Source organism: Colobus angolensis, unplaced genomic scaffold, assembly GCF_000951035.1.
Source record: "Colobus angolensis palliatus isolate OR3802 unplaced genomic scaffold, Cang.pa_1.0 Scaffold8, whole genome shotgun sequence".
Classification (NCBI taxonomy): Eukaryota; Metazoa; Chordata; class Mammalia; order Primates; family Cercopithecidae; genus Colobus; species Colobus angolensis.
This window is the reverse complement of record NW_012121820.1, coordinates 12,699,543-12,720,021: the sequence shown is the minus strand read 5'-3', so window position 1 is coordinate 12,720,021 and position 20,479 is coordinate 12,699,543. Positions and strand designations below refer to the sequence as shown.

The 20,479-nt window shown below is 38.7% G+C and overlaps 1 protein-coding gene across 1 annotated transcript in view; it reads left to right on the top strand.

Annotated features, from left to right (window-relative positions):
• The window catches only part of TOP1 (topoisomerase (DNA) I), a 97,352-nt gene that overhangs the window by 37,577 nt on the left and 39,296 nt on the right, over positions 1-20,479 (top strand). Inside the window, exons 4-8 of the mRNA XM_011929205.1 lie at positions 10,299-10,422; positions 11,703-11,758; positions 14,206-14,301; positions 15,270-15,345; positions 18,918-19,024. Coding sequence (XP_011784595.1) covers positions 10,299-10,422; positions 11,703-11,758; positions 14,206-14,301; positions 15,270-15,345; positions 18,918-19,024 — 459 coding nt within the window. The remainder of the gene's footprint in view (positions 1-10,298; positions 10,423-11,702; positions 11,759-14,205; positions 14,302-15,269; positions 15,346-18,917; positions 19,025-20,479) is intronic.

The window sequence follows — 20,479 nt, the reverse complement described above, 5'->3', positions numbered from 1 at the left end:
TGACATAAAGGGCTTTGAGACATGTAAGTTTGGCCTTGTCCTGTTTTACAAAAATCTTCTCTTAAAAAAAAAAAAAAAAAAGGGTGTGATTTTTGTAGAAGAATTCCTCATCCTTGTGCATCCATTTAGGTCTCATGTGATCTTGACTAGGTTACCTAACCTTCTTCAACTCAGTTTCTTCATCTTCATCTTGATACATGCTTCACAGGGGAACCATGGGAGTCAATAAATACAGAAGCTCTTCAGTTGTGAACTGCTCTGCAGATGTGCAGAGATGACACTTTTACATCTGTTTAAAAGCATACTTTTCCAAGATCATATTGTAGGCAAATTCAATAATTTGTTATATGTACTTCTGTGCCTCTTTTTTTTTTTTTTTGAGACAGAGTCTTGCTCTGTTGCCCAGGCTGGAGTGCAGTGACATGATCTCGGCTCAGTGCAACCTCCACCTCCTGGGTTCACACCATTCTCCTGCCTCAGCCACCCAAGTAGCTGGGACTACAGGCGCCCACCACCACGCCTCCCTAATTTTTTATGTTTTTAGTAGAGATGGGATTTCACTGTGTTAGCCAGGATGGTCTCGATCTCCTGACCTCATGATCCGCCTGCCTTGGCCTCGCAAAGTGCTGGGTTTGTAGGCGTAAGCCACCGTGTCCGGCCACTTTTGTGCCTTTTAATACTTTCTTCATTCCTATAAAAATGCTAGCCTTTTCGCCAAGAGCTATTGGAAAAACCTGGCCCGAGTTTCTGTTTACATATGACATGACTAAATCTAGCCCTTGGTCTCTTATTCACGTGAGTAAATTTTAACAGTTTAATCAGATGATCTGTTGTAAGCAGACTTTTAAGTACTTCCCTGTTTTGATGTCTACTGACACAGTACCTCTTTGCAACAAAGCAAGGATGTTGGTTATATTTCAGTAAAATTATTTTATTTTATTTTTTAATTTTTTTTGAGACGGAGTCTCGCTGTGTTGCCCAGGCTGGAGTGCAGTGGTGTGATCTCGGCTCACTGCAACCTCCACCTCCTGGGTTCAAGCGATTCTCCTGCCTCAGCCTCCCGAGTAGCTGGGATTACAGGTGCCTACCACCACGCCAAGCTAATTTTTGTATTTTTACTAGAGATGGGGTTTCACCATATTGGTCAGGCTGGTCTCGAACTCCTGACCTTATGATCCTCCTGCCTTGGCCTCCCAAAGTGCTGGGATTACAGGCTTGAGCCAGCGCACCCAGCCTCCAGTAAAATTTTATATACACTGTGATCCTTTTAAAGTATCTCTGATGTTTTTAATAGTTTAAGGTTTCTTCGATTTCTTCTGTAGCAGATTAAAGAAATCTTCAGGATTATGTAATCACATCTGAACCCCAGAATAATTAGGATGTAGCATGTTCTGTTCCAAAATGCTTTCATTTATTCCAATCCTTGCTTATCAATTGTAGCTAATTTTGTGGCCATTTGTTATGAGAAAACAAGTGTTTCTAATGTGTTTCTGTGTCCCTTCCTTCTCTGCTAGATATAAGCACCAATCATTTGTCATCAGGCTACACTTAGGACCCAAGCCCAGGAGGCATCTTACTCTCCTGTGCAGTAGCAATACTGAAGACTTGGAGTGGGAGACTAGCCTTTCTGCAGAAACAGAATGGGGCTATGGATCCACATCCCAGGAGATGCCATTTGGTTTCCTCTTTATTGTCCTCATGCAAGGTGCAAAACAGGGGAGCAGGTATTAAGAATCATTTCGTCTTGTCTCCTCTTTGTGTGGACAGGAGTCTGAGGTCACATGCTCAACCATAGTGATGTGGTAGCAGAAAGAAGAGGATGTAAGACCAAGGATCCTGAGTCCCCACTACATTATTCCTTCCAGTGAAAAATACCTCCCTCTGTAAAAAGAGTTAGTTTAGTTTTGTAGCCAAACTGTCTGTTTAAATACAAGCACCCCTTACTTGTATGCGTATGGTAGGCAGCTCAGGTTTAAAAATGTCAGATCATCTCAGGCACTGCCATTATCTCTCTTTGTCCCCAAATCCCTAAAATCTTTGGCACTGAAAGTATTAATGTCATCAGATTCTGAACCTATGAAAACTCCATCTCTGTCTTTCTCTTGTCTGGCTTGTAACATCACAAGAACAGCTCACACCAAAGCTAAAAAATAATTTCATCAATCATCACTTATCTCTTGACACTGCTTCTTTCTGCTCTTCAGGTCCTTTTTCTTTTGTTTTTGGAGTCAGGGTCTCATTGACTCCTAGGCCGGGGTGCGGTGGTGTGATTATAGCTCACTGCAGCCTCCCTGAGCCCAAGGGGTCTTCCTGCCTCAGCCTCTTGAATAGCTGGGACAATAGGCATGCACCACCATGCTTGGGTAATTAACTTTTTTGTTTTTAGTAGAGATGGCAGTCTTGCTATGTTACCCAGGCTGGTCTGGAACTTCTGGTCTCCCACATTGGCACCCCATAGTGTTGGGGTTACAGGCATGAGCCATCATGGCCGTCCCTCTTTTAAAAAATACATAAATAATCTCAAAAGGAATACTCTTCTAGATGCCAAGGAATTACGTGGCTTGTAGGATCTCACAAGCTACCTTTCTTAAAGGGTTGCATTCTTATCCATTGTTTATCTTTAATACTAGATCTCTTATATAAACAGAATATTATTAAAAGCAATTTAGGAGAGGGGGCCTGATTTTAGAAAATAAGAGAATCGTGTGAAATGAAATTCCTCCCCTTAGTTTTTGACTCTGTGCATCTCTTGCCAATTTTAAACCTGGCATTCACACTGGAGTGACAAATTTGTGGAAAGCAGGGGAAGACAGAAAACTGCTGTGAAATAGCAAGGGAAGTACTTTTCCAGCCATATTGGCAGTGCTATTCTGTACTGTCAGTGTGAGAAACATCTGAGAATAAGGATGCTTTTGGCTTCTGCTTTCCTTTCAGTTCCAAATCCTACCTGAACTGTAATTGAGAACGTGTAGAATTTTAGGAATATGCACTTGATTTAAGCATCAAGTTCTCAGATTAGGGGAGATTTTTCTGAAGTTAATAAAATTTAAAAGAGACGTGTGCTGCTTTCCGTGTGAGTGGTTTGCCAGAGCCCTCCCTTTGTCTACACATCACTATATCAGCCTGTCTAGGGGAAATGGGTAACTTACATAGTCAGAGAAGATTGAACAGTTTAGAAATGAGGAAACTCAGTACCACCACCGTTCATGTGGGAGTCAGTGTGATATATTGAATAGCATACTAAGATGAAAGTTAAGAGGCCAGGTTCTGTCGTTTATAAGCTATGTGTCTTGATCCAAGCTGCTTAATTTCTCTGGGTCTCATTTTCCATTTTGATCAGGAGTTGATAACAGTACCTGCTTTGTCAAGCTTTCAAGTTTGTTTATGCACATGATAGCTCTTTGGGAACTGTAACATACTAAATAATTGAGATAATGATGGTGATGATGATAATTACCACAAAGCCTAGTATAATATCATGCAGATAAATTGGAGCTGTTGAGTCTGGTAGTTGAATCTAATTCAGTAGTTATTGATAGCATTCAGTTTGGAGCCCTGATACTTTCAGTATTATATTTATCCCTATTATAGTGAGCCATCATCATTGTTTTTAAGATTTCAGGGTGGAGACAGCATTTGAGCTAGCCATTCAAAGATGGTTAAAATTTTGCTAAGGGAGAGTAATGGTTAGAAAGAAAAACATAAGCAAAACGTAGAGGCATTGTAGTATATGCTTTGTTCTGGGAGGAATCTAGTTAGGTGGGTTACACAGGGTGGCATAGTAGAAAATGAGACCCAAAAAAGTGACTTGAGGCAAAACCATTAAATGCCATTTCAAAAAGTTGGAACTTTTACTTACGCTAACTAAAAAGGTGAGGGGGAAATGTTGGGACTCGATTCTGAGTTGAGCAAGAAGCCATTGGAAATAGTTGAGCAAATAGGACTTAGCCACAAATGACATGAAGGATCTGAGAAAAAGGGTTCCTATCTTGGAAAACTGGGAGGCTGTTTACACTATTAATAGAGACAAAGAACTTAAGGGAGGAATGGGAGTTAGAATGGGTATCGGTTTTGCCATCTTTGGGCACATTCTTTTATCCTCTCTGTCCTGAAAACAAAGGATTAAATAATTTCTAGGAAATTACATTTACCTTGAAGTTTTGATACTTCTATAATATAAAACACTAGAGTCCTTGTGATTTTGTTTAGTGATGTATAATCGGCATTGTAGTGTATAATGATGATGGACATTAAGGAACCCTTGTTTCTTAGTGCCTTTTGGAAACTGGCTAATTTCAGAAACTGCGCTCTTTTCCCAGAGGGAACTTTTGAAGTTACTTAAATATTTAATTTTACAAACATCATTTAAGCTTTAACTGTCTTACTATCCTTGAAAGGGTCATGAGTTTCCCTTCTAAACCAAGACTTTGAAGCTCTCTGTGCTGTCTCACAGGAATCCCCACGATTCAACTTCATGTGACCTGCAGAGGTCTGCTGCCTTGAGAAGTAGACAGGTAGCTGGGCTATGAGTGGCTAAGTCCTTTTCTCAGAATATGTGGAGGCTCCTTCTACTTTTAACAGTGCTTTTTTTTTTGCTTTGTTTGGGAAGTAACAGAGTAGTCAAGTGCATGACTCTGGAGCCGGACTGCCTGAGTTTAAATCCTATTTCTCTCATTAAAGGTAGTTCCTTGGGTGAGTTACTTAACTTCTCTGTGCTTCAGTTTCCACATCTGTGAATTGGAGATACCAGTACTTACCTGAGTTTTGTTACCGACATTAAATGTGCCTGGCACTGGGTGCTACTCAAGTATCTGTTAAATACTTTTATGGGGGATGGAGGACAGATTTTAAATAGTTTCCCATAGCCAACATTCTAGCTTTCCAGAATATCAATATTTTGTTGTGGTAGTGGTGGTCTTTTTTCCTAGAGAAACAATGCTTTGCCAGAAGGGAAACATTTTTCCCTACTGGCTCCCTACTTCCACCCTTTCTCCCACTCTTCTATGTAAGTGTCTTAGAGAGACCCTGGTCACCCTTTTCTGTGGTCTGCTTAGCTCCAGCAAGAATCATAGACCAAAGATTTTGCTGTCATCACTTTAAAAATAGTGTAGGTTATTTTTTCTTTCTTTTTTAATTTTAAAAAAAATTTTTTTGAGACAGAGTCTCACTCTGTCGCCAGGCTGGAGTGCAGTCATGTGATCTCGGCTCACTGCAGTCTCCAACTCCCTGGTTCAAGCGATTCTCCTGCCTCAGCCTCCCGAGTAGCTGGGATTACAGGCATGCACCACCATGCCCAGCTAATTTTTGTATTTTTAGTAGAAATGGGATTTCACCATGTTGCCCAGGGTGGTCTCATGTGGTCCTGACCTCAGGTGATAAGCCTACCTCAGCCTCCTAAAGTGCTAGGATTACAGGTGTGAGCCACCACACCCCAGGTTATTTTTTTTTCTTTAGTGGAATTCAGCCAATTGAAGCATAACACATGGCATGAACACTCTGGAAAGGTGGGTTTGGATCTTTCCATTTGTTCTCTTTAGCATTGACTTTTGCTTTTCTAGTCCCTGCGAGTGTGTTGGAATCTTACCCCATACAGATGCAAAACTATGAACCAAGAAGTCAAGATCTATGCATTGCCAATAATTGGTTGTTTTCTCTTTCAGAGTTCCTCCTGCCCATGGGGTAAATTCATATTTCATCCATAAGTGTGACCATTGCAGAAGTATCTAGGACTGCTACTGTCTGTATTTTTGTCCTTCAGCATATCCCAGACTAAACTTACTCTTAAAATATGTTTGTCTGACCTTCGGGTTCCTTCCTATGGTTGATATTAAGCATTTCTTCTACTCTTAAAAGAGAAAATGGGAGGTGGGGGGGAAAGAGACCAAAAAGGCAACCCTTTCAGGTGTCCAGCATTTTTCTAATTTAGCCCTACTGAAGTTTCTTCAGTAATTAATCAGCTGTTTTTCAACCTCTAAACTGGCCAATATTATAGCCTTCAATTGTACTTTTAAAGCCCTTTTGTTATTTTGACATATTGTGTCTGTTGTGTATGGAAAAGTAGCAGGTTCAGTATGAAGATAACATAGTATTTTATCTCTTAAAACAGGCAGCCAGCAAATGAACTTTCTGCACTGGTCAGAATTTCCATCATTTCACGGCTAATGAGAAAAGTGCAGTTCTTTTTTTTTTTTTTTTGAGACGGAGTCTCGCTCTGTCGCCCAGGCTGGAGTGCAGTGGCCAGATCTCAGCTCACTGCAAGCTCCGCCTCCCGGGTTTACGCTGTTCTCCTGCCTCAGCCTCCCGAGTAGCTGGGACTACAGGTGCCCGCCACCTCGCCCGGCTAGTTTTTTGTATTTTTTAGTAGAGACGGGGTTTCACCATGTTAGCCAGGATGGTCTTGATCTCCTGACCTCGTGATCCGCCCGCCTCGGCCTCCCAAAGTGCTGGGATTACAGGCTTGAGCCACTGCGCCCAGCCGAAAAGTGCAGTTCTTTAGCTACCTTGAAAGTCAAACATGTCCTGAGTCTTTTGGAAAAAGACATACATGTTAGAAAATCTCAGAAGGATGCGTCAGCCTGACTGACCCCACATTGACTCCATTTTATTTGCTGGCCAAATCCTGTTTCTGACTTTCCTGGCATAGCCCTGGACATGCTTCTGTATCATAGGACTTGTTCCCCAGTACCTTTGCTACTTCCTTCAGGTGCATTCCTAGGAAAGACTTGCAGTGGGGTTTGCTGTTTGCCAGCACTCCTGCCAGTTTGGGGTTATGGAAGCCAGGTTGGGCTCCCAGACACTCTGCTCTCTATTTGTGGAGGCAGGGACAGTAACAGCACCTAACAAGTAGGGATGAACACATTGTATTCAAAAGCCTAGTGGAGCTCTATAAACCCAGATTTCTAGCAGTCTTCTTTATGATGCCCTGTAACAGAAGCTGTCCTTAACCCTGAATCATCTGAGGTCAGCTAGTATAAAAATCCAAATCTGCTCTTATACCTAAACAGTTTGGAGTAGAGGAGACTTGGCTTCCTTTGGAAAGTCAGGATGATAGTTTCATCCCGTTCTGGTTTTTGTGATTAATTGTGACCTACAAAGGGGTTTACTACTCTAGCAGGAACTTTGAATTTCCTATATACATTTCTCTCTGGTTAGCAGGCAGAGGAAATATCACTGACTTTTGGCTTCCTGGCAGATGTCTCATTTGCCTTGTCATTTGTTGATTCCTTTTCCCTGATCTCTGTTTGGTGTGATAATGTACACCAAAGCTGAAAACTGCAGGGCCACATGTACACTTGTAGGTACCTATGCTGTGATTACCAAAAGGCTTAGAAAGCCAGTTTTCTAGTGAAATTGGCTAACATTCTAAGAAATGCTTTCATTGAGAAAGAGACTGGGTCAGGAAAGGTGGAACTTAATGGAAGATGGAGTGTTCCTGAATTCAGATTCCTGAATTAGCCATTTATAGTTTCATGGAAAGACAAAAACAAACAAACAAACAAAAAAAAAACAAGCAACCCCAAAGGTGTTTATCCTTTCAGGTATCTAAACATCTTTAATCTAGAAAGTTTCTGCTTGATGGTAAAATAAAGCTAGGACCTTATAGCAAGTCTCAGACTCACCATGGCTGTTTCTTAACACCAGTCTACCTTAAGCAGTGGGTATCAATTTAGTGGAAATATAAAGGTATTGATATGTAGTGGAGGCTGCTCTGAACTTGGAGGTGGAAATATTAAATTTAAATTCCAACTTTGCTTTTAACATTGCAACTTTTGAGTAAGTCTTTTAACCACTGTCTCCTGTTTGTATGAGCATAGGGGGATAGATAGTAAAACTGGCCTCACAGGAGTGTTGTGAGAATTGAATGAAATAATGTATGTGAAAATACCAAGTACAATGCTTGCTTAGAAAGTAGAATTTTGTTTTGCTGTCCCCTCCCCCGCTATAGTTGACAGGGCAAGGGGAGGCAGTATATTCGTCCATCAATATTATAGATGCAGTTGTTCCCAGATTTTTTGCTTTTAGGCAGAACTTTGTATAGATGACTTACATACCCTCTTACAGTTGATGCTTAATAAAACAAAACTACCATGCTTTTATAATGGAATGGTAAGCTCAAACATTTTGCTGGCAGTATAAAAACCAAGTGCCTGTGATTATATATACAGTAACTCCTGAAGAATCAATTATAATCTCAGCAACCTTGCTCTTTGACCATTCATTCTAAAGCTTGGAGAAGTTAATGAGAACAGATAATAAGAGTGCTAATGCAATTGGAAGACTTTTTCTTTTGTTTTTTTTAAACAAAGTAAGGGATACATTTTTAAATAAAACATTGCATTTTGGTAAAAAAAAAAAACACAGATTATGAGAACACATTGAGTTAGAGGAACATCATATTAATTCCAAGAACAAAAAGCATGGTGGAGAAATTTTGTAACCATGCACAAGCTCTGTTCTCATGAGTTAAAAAGAATTTTCCTCCTATAGAGACTTGTTATTTAAATGTGTGTCACATGTAAATAACAGTCTAATGAGCGCAATATAGAAGGAGAAATATGTAAGCAAGGGAAAGTGGGCGTTGTTGTGTTTTTCCATCTATTTCAGTGCTTGAGTCTTTCCTAACCTATAGTGTATCCTGTTTCTCCCTGGCTAGATTTCTTAAAGTTTCTGCTTATTCATCACTCAAATACCTTTCTCAAGTTGTAGCTACTTTTGTGTGCAGTGTGTAATAGCAGATGTTCTCCCAATCTAGATTTTGTTGCTCTGCCTAACTGCATGCCATCATTTGTTTCTCCCTTTATGATCTTCTGCTATAGTCAAGTGTCCCTTCAGAACAAACTTCATGGGATGGACATAGCCTAATGAGCTCATTGCCGATGAAGTCTTTTTTTCCTGTGCGTTGGTTAGTGCAGTAAGCAAGGCTCCTTAACTGCCTGTCCCAGTGTACTGAAAAATAATAGTGTTCTGTCACCTTAAACTACAACTTGTGGTTTTTGCTTATTGCTTCTTTAGTCTTTGACCCCATGCATGTTTTTACATAGTTGCAGTTATTTTATTATATTCCTTTTTCTGTCATAAACCTTTCGAAATGTATTTGTGGTACTCAAATTATAGCTTAACAGTTAAATAATTTGATATATTACAGTTTCCCCTCTTGTTAGGTTGTATCCAATTTTGGGATTTGTTTGTTCGTTTTTGTTTTTTTTTGTTTGTTTGTTTAAGGGAAGCACCAAAATAAACATCTTTATATGTAATGTTATTTCCCTAAGAGAAATTTCCAGGAGCTTGATCCCAGGGTAAGAAGCTATGCACAATTTCGTAGTTCTTGCCTTATAATGTCATATTTTGCTTTTTAACCTTTAATTAAAGAATGCCCTTCCTTTCAGATGGGTCTTTTCTTACTGTGAGGAAAGGACTAATGTAAGTCCCATCTAGAAGTGACTAACTTGACTAGTTAAAACTAGAAGGAAATATCCACTGTATTGGGCTGTTCACTTCATAAAACAAACATGTTTTAACAAAACAAAACTACCATGCTTTTATAATGGAATGGTAAGCTCAAACATTTTGCTAGTAGTATAAAAACCAAGTGCCTGTGATTATATATACAGTAACTCCTGAAGAATCAATTATAATCTCAGCAACCTTGCTCTTTGACCATTCATTCTAAAGCTTGGAGAAGTTAATGAGAACAGATAATAAGAGTGCTAATGCAATTGGAAGACTTTTTCTTTTGTTTTTTTTAAACAAAGTAAGGGATACATTTTTAAATAAAACATTGCATTTTGGTAAAAAACACAGATTGTGAGAACACATTGAGTTAGAGGAACATCATATTAATTCCAAGAACAAAAAGCATGGTGGAGAAATTTTGTAACCATGCACAAGCTTGGTTACATGGCTTGGCTACATGTGTGATATGTTTCAAGTCTGGCACAAAGCCACCAAACACTTTCTTGGTGAAACCTCCTCACATCAGATATGAATGCTGAAGTGGGAGCTTTCATTGTTTTTGTGCTGGTAGAATGTTGCAGAAATACACAGGGCTGGCTGTGTATTCTTAGTCACTTTTAAAAAAATGTCCTGGTGTGTCTAGAATGATGGTTTCTGTTCTTTGCAAAAATAAAAACATCGAACAAGATAAAGTCCGATGTAACCAAGACCCTCTACTTGAACCTTCTGTCGGTACTGTTTAAGTACTGTAAGTTTCCATGGTTCATGTTATCTTAGGATATCTTGTGAAACGAATCCTTGTGGTCCCTACTCTGGGTAACACTTTGTGACTTAACTTTTTACAGTGAACATAAAGATTCTGAAAAGAAACACAAAGAGAAGGAGAAGACCAAACACAAAGATGGAAGCTCAGAAAAGCATAAAGACAAACACAAAGACAGAGACAAGGAAAAACGAAAAGAGGAAAAGGTACAGAGTTTTCTAGTGGGGGAGGAAGGGACGTGGATGCACTTTTGTTTACCTTTAAAAGCAGCTATCTTCACTGCATAGTAAGATCCCTTGGCCTTGGAGTGAAAGGTCTCTTGTCAGGAGAATTCAGAGCAAACTTTAGTCTTAAACTATAAAAACTAAGCCTTTTATCACAATATGTCTCACAGTAGCAGATCTGTCCATATTATTACCTTTTTTTTTTTATATTGCCAATGGATACATTGAGAATGCATTAGGGGAAATTAATTGTTTTTGGGAGAAGGCCTAATGCCTTGTTGGTCTTCTGTTCATTAAAGATTCTTCCCGAGTGAAAATTTAGTGATGCTGGTGCCCTTTGTGGCTTTTGTTTCCAGCATAACCAGTACAAGCCTTCTAAAAATGACTAGGCTCACCCAGCTGAGAATGAATAGTACTCTGTATAGTTTTAAAAAGAGATTGTTTTTATTTTAGCTTTGAAAAAGTAATTTTTGTACTTGGTAAATTCAGATACTATGAAATAAGGAATATGGTGAAGAAGACATCTCTTCACCGCTGACTCATTGTCTCCCATCCTCAGAGGCAACCGCTATACTGATTATGTTTTGTATCCTTCTAGAGATACTCTGTGTATATCTGTGTGTGTGTGTGTATCCCTTCGTGTGTATATATGAAGATTTTTTTGAAAGATAAAGTTTCTGACGAATCTACAAAGCAGGAAGTTGAAGGGGAGGGGGTCATAAGTATACTTTGCCGAAGTCAGAGAAGTCAGGGCATATAGTTTTTTGTTTGTTTGTTTGTTTTTAAATAAAGACAGGGGTCTCACTATGTTGGCGAGGCTAGTCTCGAACTCCTGGCCTCAAGCAGTCCTCCCACCTCATCCTCTCAAAGTGTTTGGATTACAGGCATGAGCCATCACATCTGGCCCATATGTTTTGTTTGGTTGGTTTTCGCTTTTGTTTCCTCTCTGCACTGCCAATGGCAATTTCTTGAGTAGTGGAACACACTTACTGGGGAAAAGAGACCTGCCATCACTTAAAGGTAAAAAGCTGCCATTTTGAAGGGAAACCTTTCTCAGTGACTTGGACAGTTTCACCCAGAAGAATTGTTAAAAACGAGTGTTGGAAAATGTCAGGACCTTTAGTTCATCTGTTCAGTTTTGCTAACATAAGAGCCAGCCTGTGATCATAACGTCCCAAGACTTGATGCTACATATTCTCAAAAAGAGGTTTCTTCAGATTTAGTCCTTTCAAGGTACTAGTTACTGTTGTTTGACTTTTCAGGTTCGAGCCTCTGGGGATGCAAAAATAAAGAAGGAGAAGGAAAATGGCTTCTCTAGGTAAGACTTTGCTGCTGCGTGGGCTTCCCTTTCTCCGGGTGGGCAGCAGGCCAGCTGCCTGTGTTGTAATGTTGTCTGAGTTTACCCAAAACACACTGACCTGGCCATCTTGATGGTTCCCAGAAACTCAGCAGTGAGAAGACTTGGTCTAAGCCAACCTGAGCCTTTCTACAGTGCCATATAGTGAGACTGACCAGCACATTTTCCAGAAGGTTATTTCGAGTAGAGAAGGTTGACAGGAGAGATTTTTAAAAATTGAGATTTACATATCCCAGAATTTGTCTTTTAATGGTATACAGTGTACTGTTTTTCTTTTAGTATATTCACAAGATATTACAGCCTCTTTATTAATTCCAGAACATTTTCATTTCTCTAAAAAGGAACTTCATATTCAGTAGTGATTATGGGGTTTTCTGAAAAATTGCTTAGTCTGAATTCGTCCTTAGTAATATTAGGAGACTTATATATAAAAGATCATTTGACCTACATGTTAGGGATGAGTGTAGATTTGGGTAGAATTATGTTATCTCTTTTCTAGAAGGAGAGGAAAATGCACACAATCTAGAGGTTACTTCCTATACTGCTTTTACCTTTATAATTTTGTTTTCCTCATCCTCAATTTCCTAAAATAAGCCCAAAAGGTCCCCTCTAGTTTCGAAACAACTAGATGATTATTGTTACATATTCTTACTTCACTGAATGACAGGATGGATTTATTAGAAATAGTTGGAAATATTTGCATTATTGACTAGGACAAAACACTTTGAGAGTTTTGCTTCCTTGAATCTTTGAACTTCCAGTTTCATTTGTTAAAGTTTTTGACAGTTGTGCCTGGTATTCTGGGTCCTTTAGACAAGGAGAAGCAGGTGCCCTCTTCAGGCGTGTTTCATAATTGTTCTAGGAATGCAGAATAATAAAATTCAAGAAGCATTAAAGCTGCAAGCTGCCCTAGGAATTTTGATTTCTCAGATAAAGTGACGGAGGCACTGCTGGGCTAATCTCTGCCAAGAGACTGCCTTGGATTTTTATTAAACTGATATGAATAAACTTTTTGGACTTGGGGTGTAGTTGTGAGTTCATTTTCAGACTTTTTGGGTTAGAAGATTAGGAACACAGCCTTCTTTGAGGCAGTGGTCTCTATGTTCGCTTTGTTGGACTCCTTGCTGGCTTCTGTGTATGTCTTTTAAAGAATCCAGATGCTTCACTGGAATACAGTTTTCTGCTAAATTGTTTTAGGACTTCTTCCTTCAGACCTAATAACCCTTCCCACATGTTTTTGTCTTCAGTGTGACAAACTGAGGATCTAGCATTTACTTAACTAGTTGGGTAAATGATAGGCTTTCTTTCCTTCTGGACCCTAGGGTCTATGTCAGTATTCAGGCAGGAGGGGGAACAGCTGTAGAAGCTGGCATTTGGTTAGTGTGCTAAAGTAAGTTCTTTAAACATTCAAATTCTATCACCAGCAGGGGGACCCAGTATGCTTTTTTTGGTTGGAGGTACTCTTGAAACCCTGTGAATATACTTTGTAGTGGAGTCTGGATTCTTAATCCTTGGATCCCTCCACAGGGGGCAGCTACATGTAAGGGGGCCAATGCTTGTACTGAGTTAAGGCAATGAGGTTCTGAAGAGATGTGCCAGGCCACGGAGGATCCCTTGGGGGGCAGTGATTGTTGGGCTCTATGGTATTTTTTACTTGTTCCTTCTCTGTTTTGGTTCAAGATGGTTGTCTCAAAGGATTGTCTTTTTATATTTATATTTTGAAGGTAAGATCTTAACAAATAGTAGTGAGACACTCTTCTGTATATAAAGTAAACCTAAGTTAGGACATTGAACAATGAATAGATTTAGCATAGGATACCTTCTGTTTACTCTGGTTTAACACATGCCCTTCTTTTGTTGTAATGTTGTCAGCTTGGTTATCTTTCCATGTAACTGAATGTACATGTACATTATTGCCAGATTTTTACAACTTTAAGATACTAAGTTGGGGAAATCAACTTAGTTTATTTCTTTATTTGTTTATTCCTTTCCTTGTAAAAGCTGTACTTTAGCTTTTGGAGTACTGGAACAATCAGTTCAGCTTGTGGGGTCAAATATATGGTAGGTTTCTCGTGTAAGGCAAGAAAACACCTTAGGTTTATTTCTGGAGTGGTTCGTGCCATGCTGGCAAAGACAGCTAAGAAATAGTGAGAAAGAATTCTGAGTTAGAGTAAGGAGTCTTGATCCCAAATCCTGATATTGCCCATTCACATGTACAATGAGGACAAATACTGTCTACTTCACAGGATTGAAGTGAGAAAAAGTGCTCACAGAAAATCTTTATAATATGTATGTGGTTATCCTTATTTATATTAGCTTCTTTTCAACGAGATGACATATTCCTTCTTTGTATTAATACAATACAGATGTTCTAGCACTCTGTGACCAGGAATTTTTTTTCTCTTTAGTCCACCACAAATTAAAGATGAACCTGAAGATGATGACTATTTTGTTCCTCCTAAAGAGGATATAAAGCCATTAAAGAGACCTCGAGATGAGGATGAGTGAGTATTTTCTTAAAACTTTGACTTTTGAAAACAAAAAGGAGGAGTTTAAAGAATAAATGTGATGTGTTTCTTTATAATACATATAGAAGCTGCATTAATTGGCTTTTACTCATTTGGGATTTGTGATTAATGGACTGATTTCTCTGAATTATGAGAAGTAGGATTTGCTAAGCAAGTAAGTAGTATTCTCAAGGCTTACATGAAGATTATATAAATTTTTCTTATTGTAAAGGCAATAGATATTTATTGTAGAAATTTCAAATAATACAGAATTCATGAAGAATAAATTAAGTCACTTAAAATTTCTCATTGCCTACCGTAGATAACTTAAAGCAGTTTCTCTTAGACCTATTCCTGTCAGTACATTCTAAGTGAAGTTTCAGTGTGTAAAAATAATAAAACTGCTCATAAAACATGTACTTCTTTCCCCAGATTCAGTGAGATTAAACTATATTCATTATTTTCACTCTTACATAGCTTATTACGCTATTATTATAGTAGAAAATGGATGGAAAGGGAGAAGGGAAATACTTAGTGAACTCCTTTGTATTCATTCAATATAGAATTTCTTTCCTCCACATTCCAGTGAGTTACTGCTATGTGGTGGCTAGTGTGCTGTGCGTTTGGTTCCCAAACTTTCATCTTTTATTTTTATTTTTTATTTTATTTTATTTCCCAAACTTTCATCTGATAATGGTATTTATTTCTGCATATATCCCCCCACCCTATTTTGCTTCCAGGCCAGTATAAGTGGTTAGTTTTGTTCTATATAGGGCTGTAACTATTCCTTTGGTCTGACCTTCATTATTTTCTCCACTTCTGTTACTCTTGACCGTAGAATGCCCAGCCAAGAATAACAGCAATTACTCCTGCCATGGAGGCTTCCAAGAGTTGGTAGGTCTCCTATGAGTGAGGACTCCTGAATCATAATTATGCTAACTGTGTATTCATGTTCCCCTTTCTAGTGCTGATTATAAACCTAAGAAAATTAAAACAGAAGATATCAAGAAGGAGAAGAAAAGAAAACTAGAGGAAGAAGAGGTTAGTAAAGAGACTTAGGCCCTTTGGGGTGAGTTTGGAAGTGAGAGTTTTCCAGTAAGCAACTTCTTAAGACAAATGAGTTTTAGGTATTTATTGGCTTGTTTGTTGTAGTAATAACATTAGGGAAAAAAATTTAATAAGTGATGGCTGTGGCACTGGTAGTTTTAAGATCTCTATGAATCCCCACAGTGTCTTAAGTTAACCACAACCAGCAGTGTTTCTGCTGTCAGCCTTCCTGGGTGTCTGTCTACCCACAGCTATGCTGCCAACAGATATTCTTCCAAAAAGTATATCATCTTCATATATACAGAAGCCCTGTTAACCAGAAACCACATTTTGGCTTATAACCCTGAAGAAATTTCCCTAAGAATTTTTTGCTCATCATTCACTGTGGGTAACCATTCCTATCTAAAGTTCTTTAATGGGTGCCCCTTTGACATAAAATTGACACCCAAACTCTTTACTGCAGCTCCTCCCATTCTGGCCCCTGCATCTTGTGCCTCTCTTCATCTTGTGCCTCTTCTCTAGCTTTTACCAGTCACGTTAACCTCCTTTGTTTCTTTTCCACACCAAATTCTTTCATTCTTCCAAGATATATGGAGCACCTGCTGTTCCTCTGTCTGGAACACACACGCTCCCTTCTTTATCCTCTTGGCCTATAACCTTCCTCAAAAAACTCGGTTCCGTTTAAATGCTTTTCTAAATGTTCTTGTTGATGCTTGTGGTAGATTGAAAATAGAATCATATGCTTTCTTCTTTTGACACTTTTGAGTTCTTATACTAAAAAATTGTTAGCAGGTAATTCAAGAAAAGATGTCAGAAATTCACAGAGGTCTTAATGATGCCCTCCCCTAAGAGAAGAAGGGGTTGTGTGAGTTCTTAGCTCTTACGCTACATTTGAGGTTAGCCACTGTCATGGGCAAAAGGGGTTCACAAATGTAAAGTGGATAGTTTGAAGTACCAGCAGTAAAGAGAGTGATAGTGAAGGGGCAGGGAGTCTTAAGAGGATAATCTATCATGATAGTAGAATGATGAATGATGTTAATAATCACAATTAAATGTAATAGGTGCTTACCATGTGCCAGGCATTCTTCTACATTTTTTATATATGTATCATTACATTTAATCCTTACAACCTGAAAAGGTTGTTATATCCCTGTTATCATCTCCATTTTGCAGATGCAGAAATAGAGTATAGAAGTGTTGAATCACTTGCCTGAGGTCACATAGCTACTAAAGTGGTAAAGCCAGCATTTGATCCCATGCAGTCTGACTTCAGCGCCAGCACACCAGCTACTATATTATCATACCTCCCCTGGGACTTTGTTGATCCTCTGATTCTGCAAGGAGGGAGGAGAAAGGTCTTTAATGAAATCATATGAAGACTATTAGTGAGTGAGTTGAGCCATAGAGAGATGATCAGGTCCTGTATTTAGAAGATCATAGTTTTTATGACAACTAGTCTATTCTTGGCCGAAGTTCAAATTAATAAGCACTAATTCAAGGAATTGAGAGTGAAATGTTAAGTAGTGATTATGGTAGTCAACCACTCCACTTCCATGTACCTAATCAGTACAAACTAGTCAGTAAAGGAATATAAAACTTGAATTCTCCAAGTGTTGTTTTTCTTTTATGTTTATATTGCATTTATGCAAAAATAATACTCTGAATTTGTTAAACCATTGGGAAAAAAGAACAGTTGACTTCAGTTTTTATTCTATTTAGCAACCCTACCACATAGGGGGAAAAATGCTGGCTGAAAGACTCTGAATTAATACAGTCTTACTGTGGCAGGGACCCCAGATGGCAGAATCTGTCATTAAACCTCACTCGCCAACTATGGTTTTTTTGTTGTTGTTGTTGTTGTTTTCCTCTTGTTTTTGAGAATTGTTTTGAGGTCTCTCCGTGACTGATACCCCAGTTTGAGGTTTGAAAACATACAGTGTAGCCAGTAGTTTCCTGATGGGACCATCTGCATGCCTGCTCAGAAGCTGTTTAGAGTATCTTCACTGAAAAACATTTCCCTTTCCTGTGGTGTGTTTCACCCTAAATAGTAAACATTATCTGAATTAATGTGATCCTGCAGTACTGTCTCCCAAACATACCCACATATTTATATTCTCCATGCCTGTTTTAAAATATGGGTGGTACTGTAAGCTTTTCCTCTTTTTTCTATTCCTATCTTGATTGCTCTCCTATTATGAGGGTCTAAAATGTTTATTCCAATTATTGCCGTAAGTCACATTCTGTTATTTTTCTCATAAAGTTAGGCTCTTATTATAGTTAATAACAGCTGTAGGAGGGCCTTTATCAAGTGAAAAAACCTGTTTCAAAGTCCTTGCTTGTAACTGGAAATGGTTAAATGAACCCATCCATACACTTTCCAGCTATGCCACTCTTTAATTGATTTTAAGATGGTTCAAAACCACCTTTAAACTTGTTGAATAAAGACTGAATAAATAGTTAAATTATGTTGAATAGGTAGGACACAGGAAAATATTCTTCGAAAGAGTTCAGATTCTGAGTGGGATCTTCACTTGCTGAATATTACATTTTTGTTTGGGTTTTGTGTGTATGTTTTGAGATTTATCTCTGTATTGGTGAGTTCTGCCTGTTTAGGTTTGATACCCTTTTTTTGTGCCACTGTGATCAGCTCATTTACATTCAGAGTTCAAAGAAGAGCCATAAAGAAATACCACCATAGGAATTGGTATCATTTTAGAACCTCTGAAATACTTGCTTACTGCATCATGACTTTGTGTATACAAGCAGCAGCGATAGAACTATACTCAACTAAATCAACTGGGAATTTTCTTTCATACTGAATGCTAAATATCTAATGCAAAGCCTCGTATAGCCGTTATTGGATTGTACTGGAAGAGGTTTAAAGATGAGTAGGATTAAACATAAGTGAGGAAAATACACTCGGATTACTCTCTAGAGCAGTACTTTTCCAAACTCTTTTGAGGTTTAAAAAAAAAAAAAAAAAAATACAGTTTCCAAGTCTCTTCCCCTGCAGAGTGTTGTTTTTTTTTTTTTTTTTTTGAGACGGAGTCTCGCTCTGTCACCCAGGCTGGAGTGCAGTGGCCGGATCTCGGCTCACTGCAAGCTCCGCCTCCCGGGTTTATGCCATTCTCCTGCCTCAGCCTCCCGAGTAGCTGGGACTACAGGCGCCCGCCACCTTGCCCGGCTAGTTTTTTGTATTTTTTTTAGTAGAGACGGGGTTTCCCCGTGTTAGCCAGGATGGTCTCGATCTCCTGACCTCGTGATCCGCCCGTCTCGGCCTCCCAAAGTGCTGGGATTACAGGCTTGAGCCACCGCGCCCGGCCTGCAGAGTGTTTTTTAACTACTTTCTCAGGTAGTCGTTTGTCAGGAAATTTTAGGAAATACTGCTCTAGAACAGAGCACCAGTACCTTGTTATTCATCTGTCAAATGAGAGGAGTAGACCTGAGATCCTCTTGAGTTCTAATACTCTGTGATTACAGTTTTTCTTCCTCATGGCTCCCAAAAACTGCCTCCAGAAGTGTGATCAGTCCTTATTTAAGTGCTTTCTCACCATGTTTCTTTGTAGGATGGTAAATTGAGAAAACCCAAGAATAAAGATAAAGATAAAAAAGTTCCTGAGCCAGATAACAAGAAAAAGAAGCCGAAGAAAGAAGAGGAACAGAAGTGGAAATGGTAACATCTCAGCACTGGGTTAAAATGCCACCTCTTTTATTGCATATCCTTACGAAGCAAGAATATTGAGTTATTAAAATTAATATCCTGATATTTGGGGTAAAATACTTAAAACAGTTTCTCTAGAATAACATTCGAAATAAGTTTTCCGACTTCTAGTGAAATCATTAACTGGCTCTAAATCTATTGGATCTCAAACTGGTTTCCACCACTGTGAACAGAATGGACTGTAGAAGCAGACCTATGTAGAGGTGGGAATTTAGCATACAAAGAGAGTACAGATGCATTTAAAATCATAGGGAAAGGATAGATTATTATGTAAGTCGTGTTGGGAAAACTGCCTGTTTGTTCAACAACAGAAGAAACCTCAACAAGAAAACGTGGGTGAATATTTTTATAATTGTGCAATCGTGAGGATCCTTTGAAGCAGGACATAACCAGAGCCATAAGGAAAGGTGTTTTACATTTGATACATCAAAGTTCAATTTATGGCAGATGGACAACTTCATGCCATTAAAAAAAGAAAAAAAGCAAAGTATTTGCAGTACAAAGGGCTGATATTCCTAATATGAAAAAAAGCTCTTTTAAAACAGGTATGAAAGGAATGGTCTAATCAGAATGTGAGGAACAGTCAGTTTAGTAAAATAAATGGTTAATAAACATCTAAAAATATCAACTTCATAAGTAATCAAAGATGCAAAAAATGATAAATCTTTTTTTAATGCCTCTTAGATTGGGAAAGATTAATAAGTGAAAATATCTAGAGTTGTGAATATGAGAAAACAAGCATTCTCCCTCCCTGTAGGAGTGAAAATTCAGTCTTTATGAAGGACAGTTTAGTCATAGCTGGTTGCTCTTGAGAAGCGTGTTTAGGTGGAGAACTTTTCTACTTTTGGTGTTTAGAATCTTGAAATAAACATGTTTTTAAAAAATACTTATTTCTGTTAACATATTCTACTATTTACTATACCAACAGTACATGATTTTGTGTTTATGATGAAAAAACTCAAATGATTGAGAGATTTAATAGTTAGAGTAAAAATCAAAGTCACCTGTACCTCTCTCCTCCCATTCTCATTTTCCTTTCCAGCTTTCCAGCTTTGAGGTAATCACTGTTCATAACTGAGTATATAGCCTTCCAAACCTGTTTATGTGCCTTTGTGGCTTTTATAATTTAGAACTTTGATATCCACAGCACCTCTGAGGAAAGGGAGAAAGAGCACTGACCAGGGAGGTGGCAGAGAGGAGAGCCACAGTGGCAGAAATGTGGCCACACGGTGACAGCTGTGTGATCGGCATGTTGCTATGGCATCGTGGGATTAAATGGGAAGTATAGAAAAGGAATATCACAGAGCAGAGGAACCCTGACTCTTTCTAGAGGTCAGAGTCAGAAAGTAAAAGGCAACCAGGTGCGGTGGCTCATACCTGTAATCCCAGCACTTTGGGAGGCTGAGG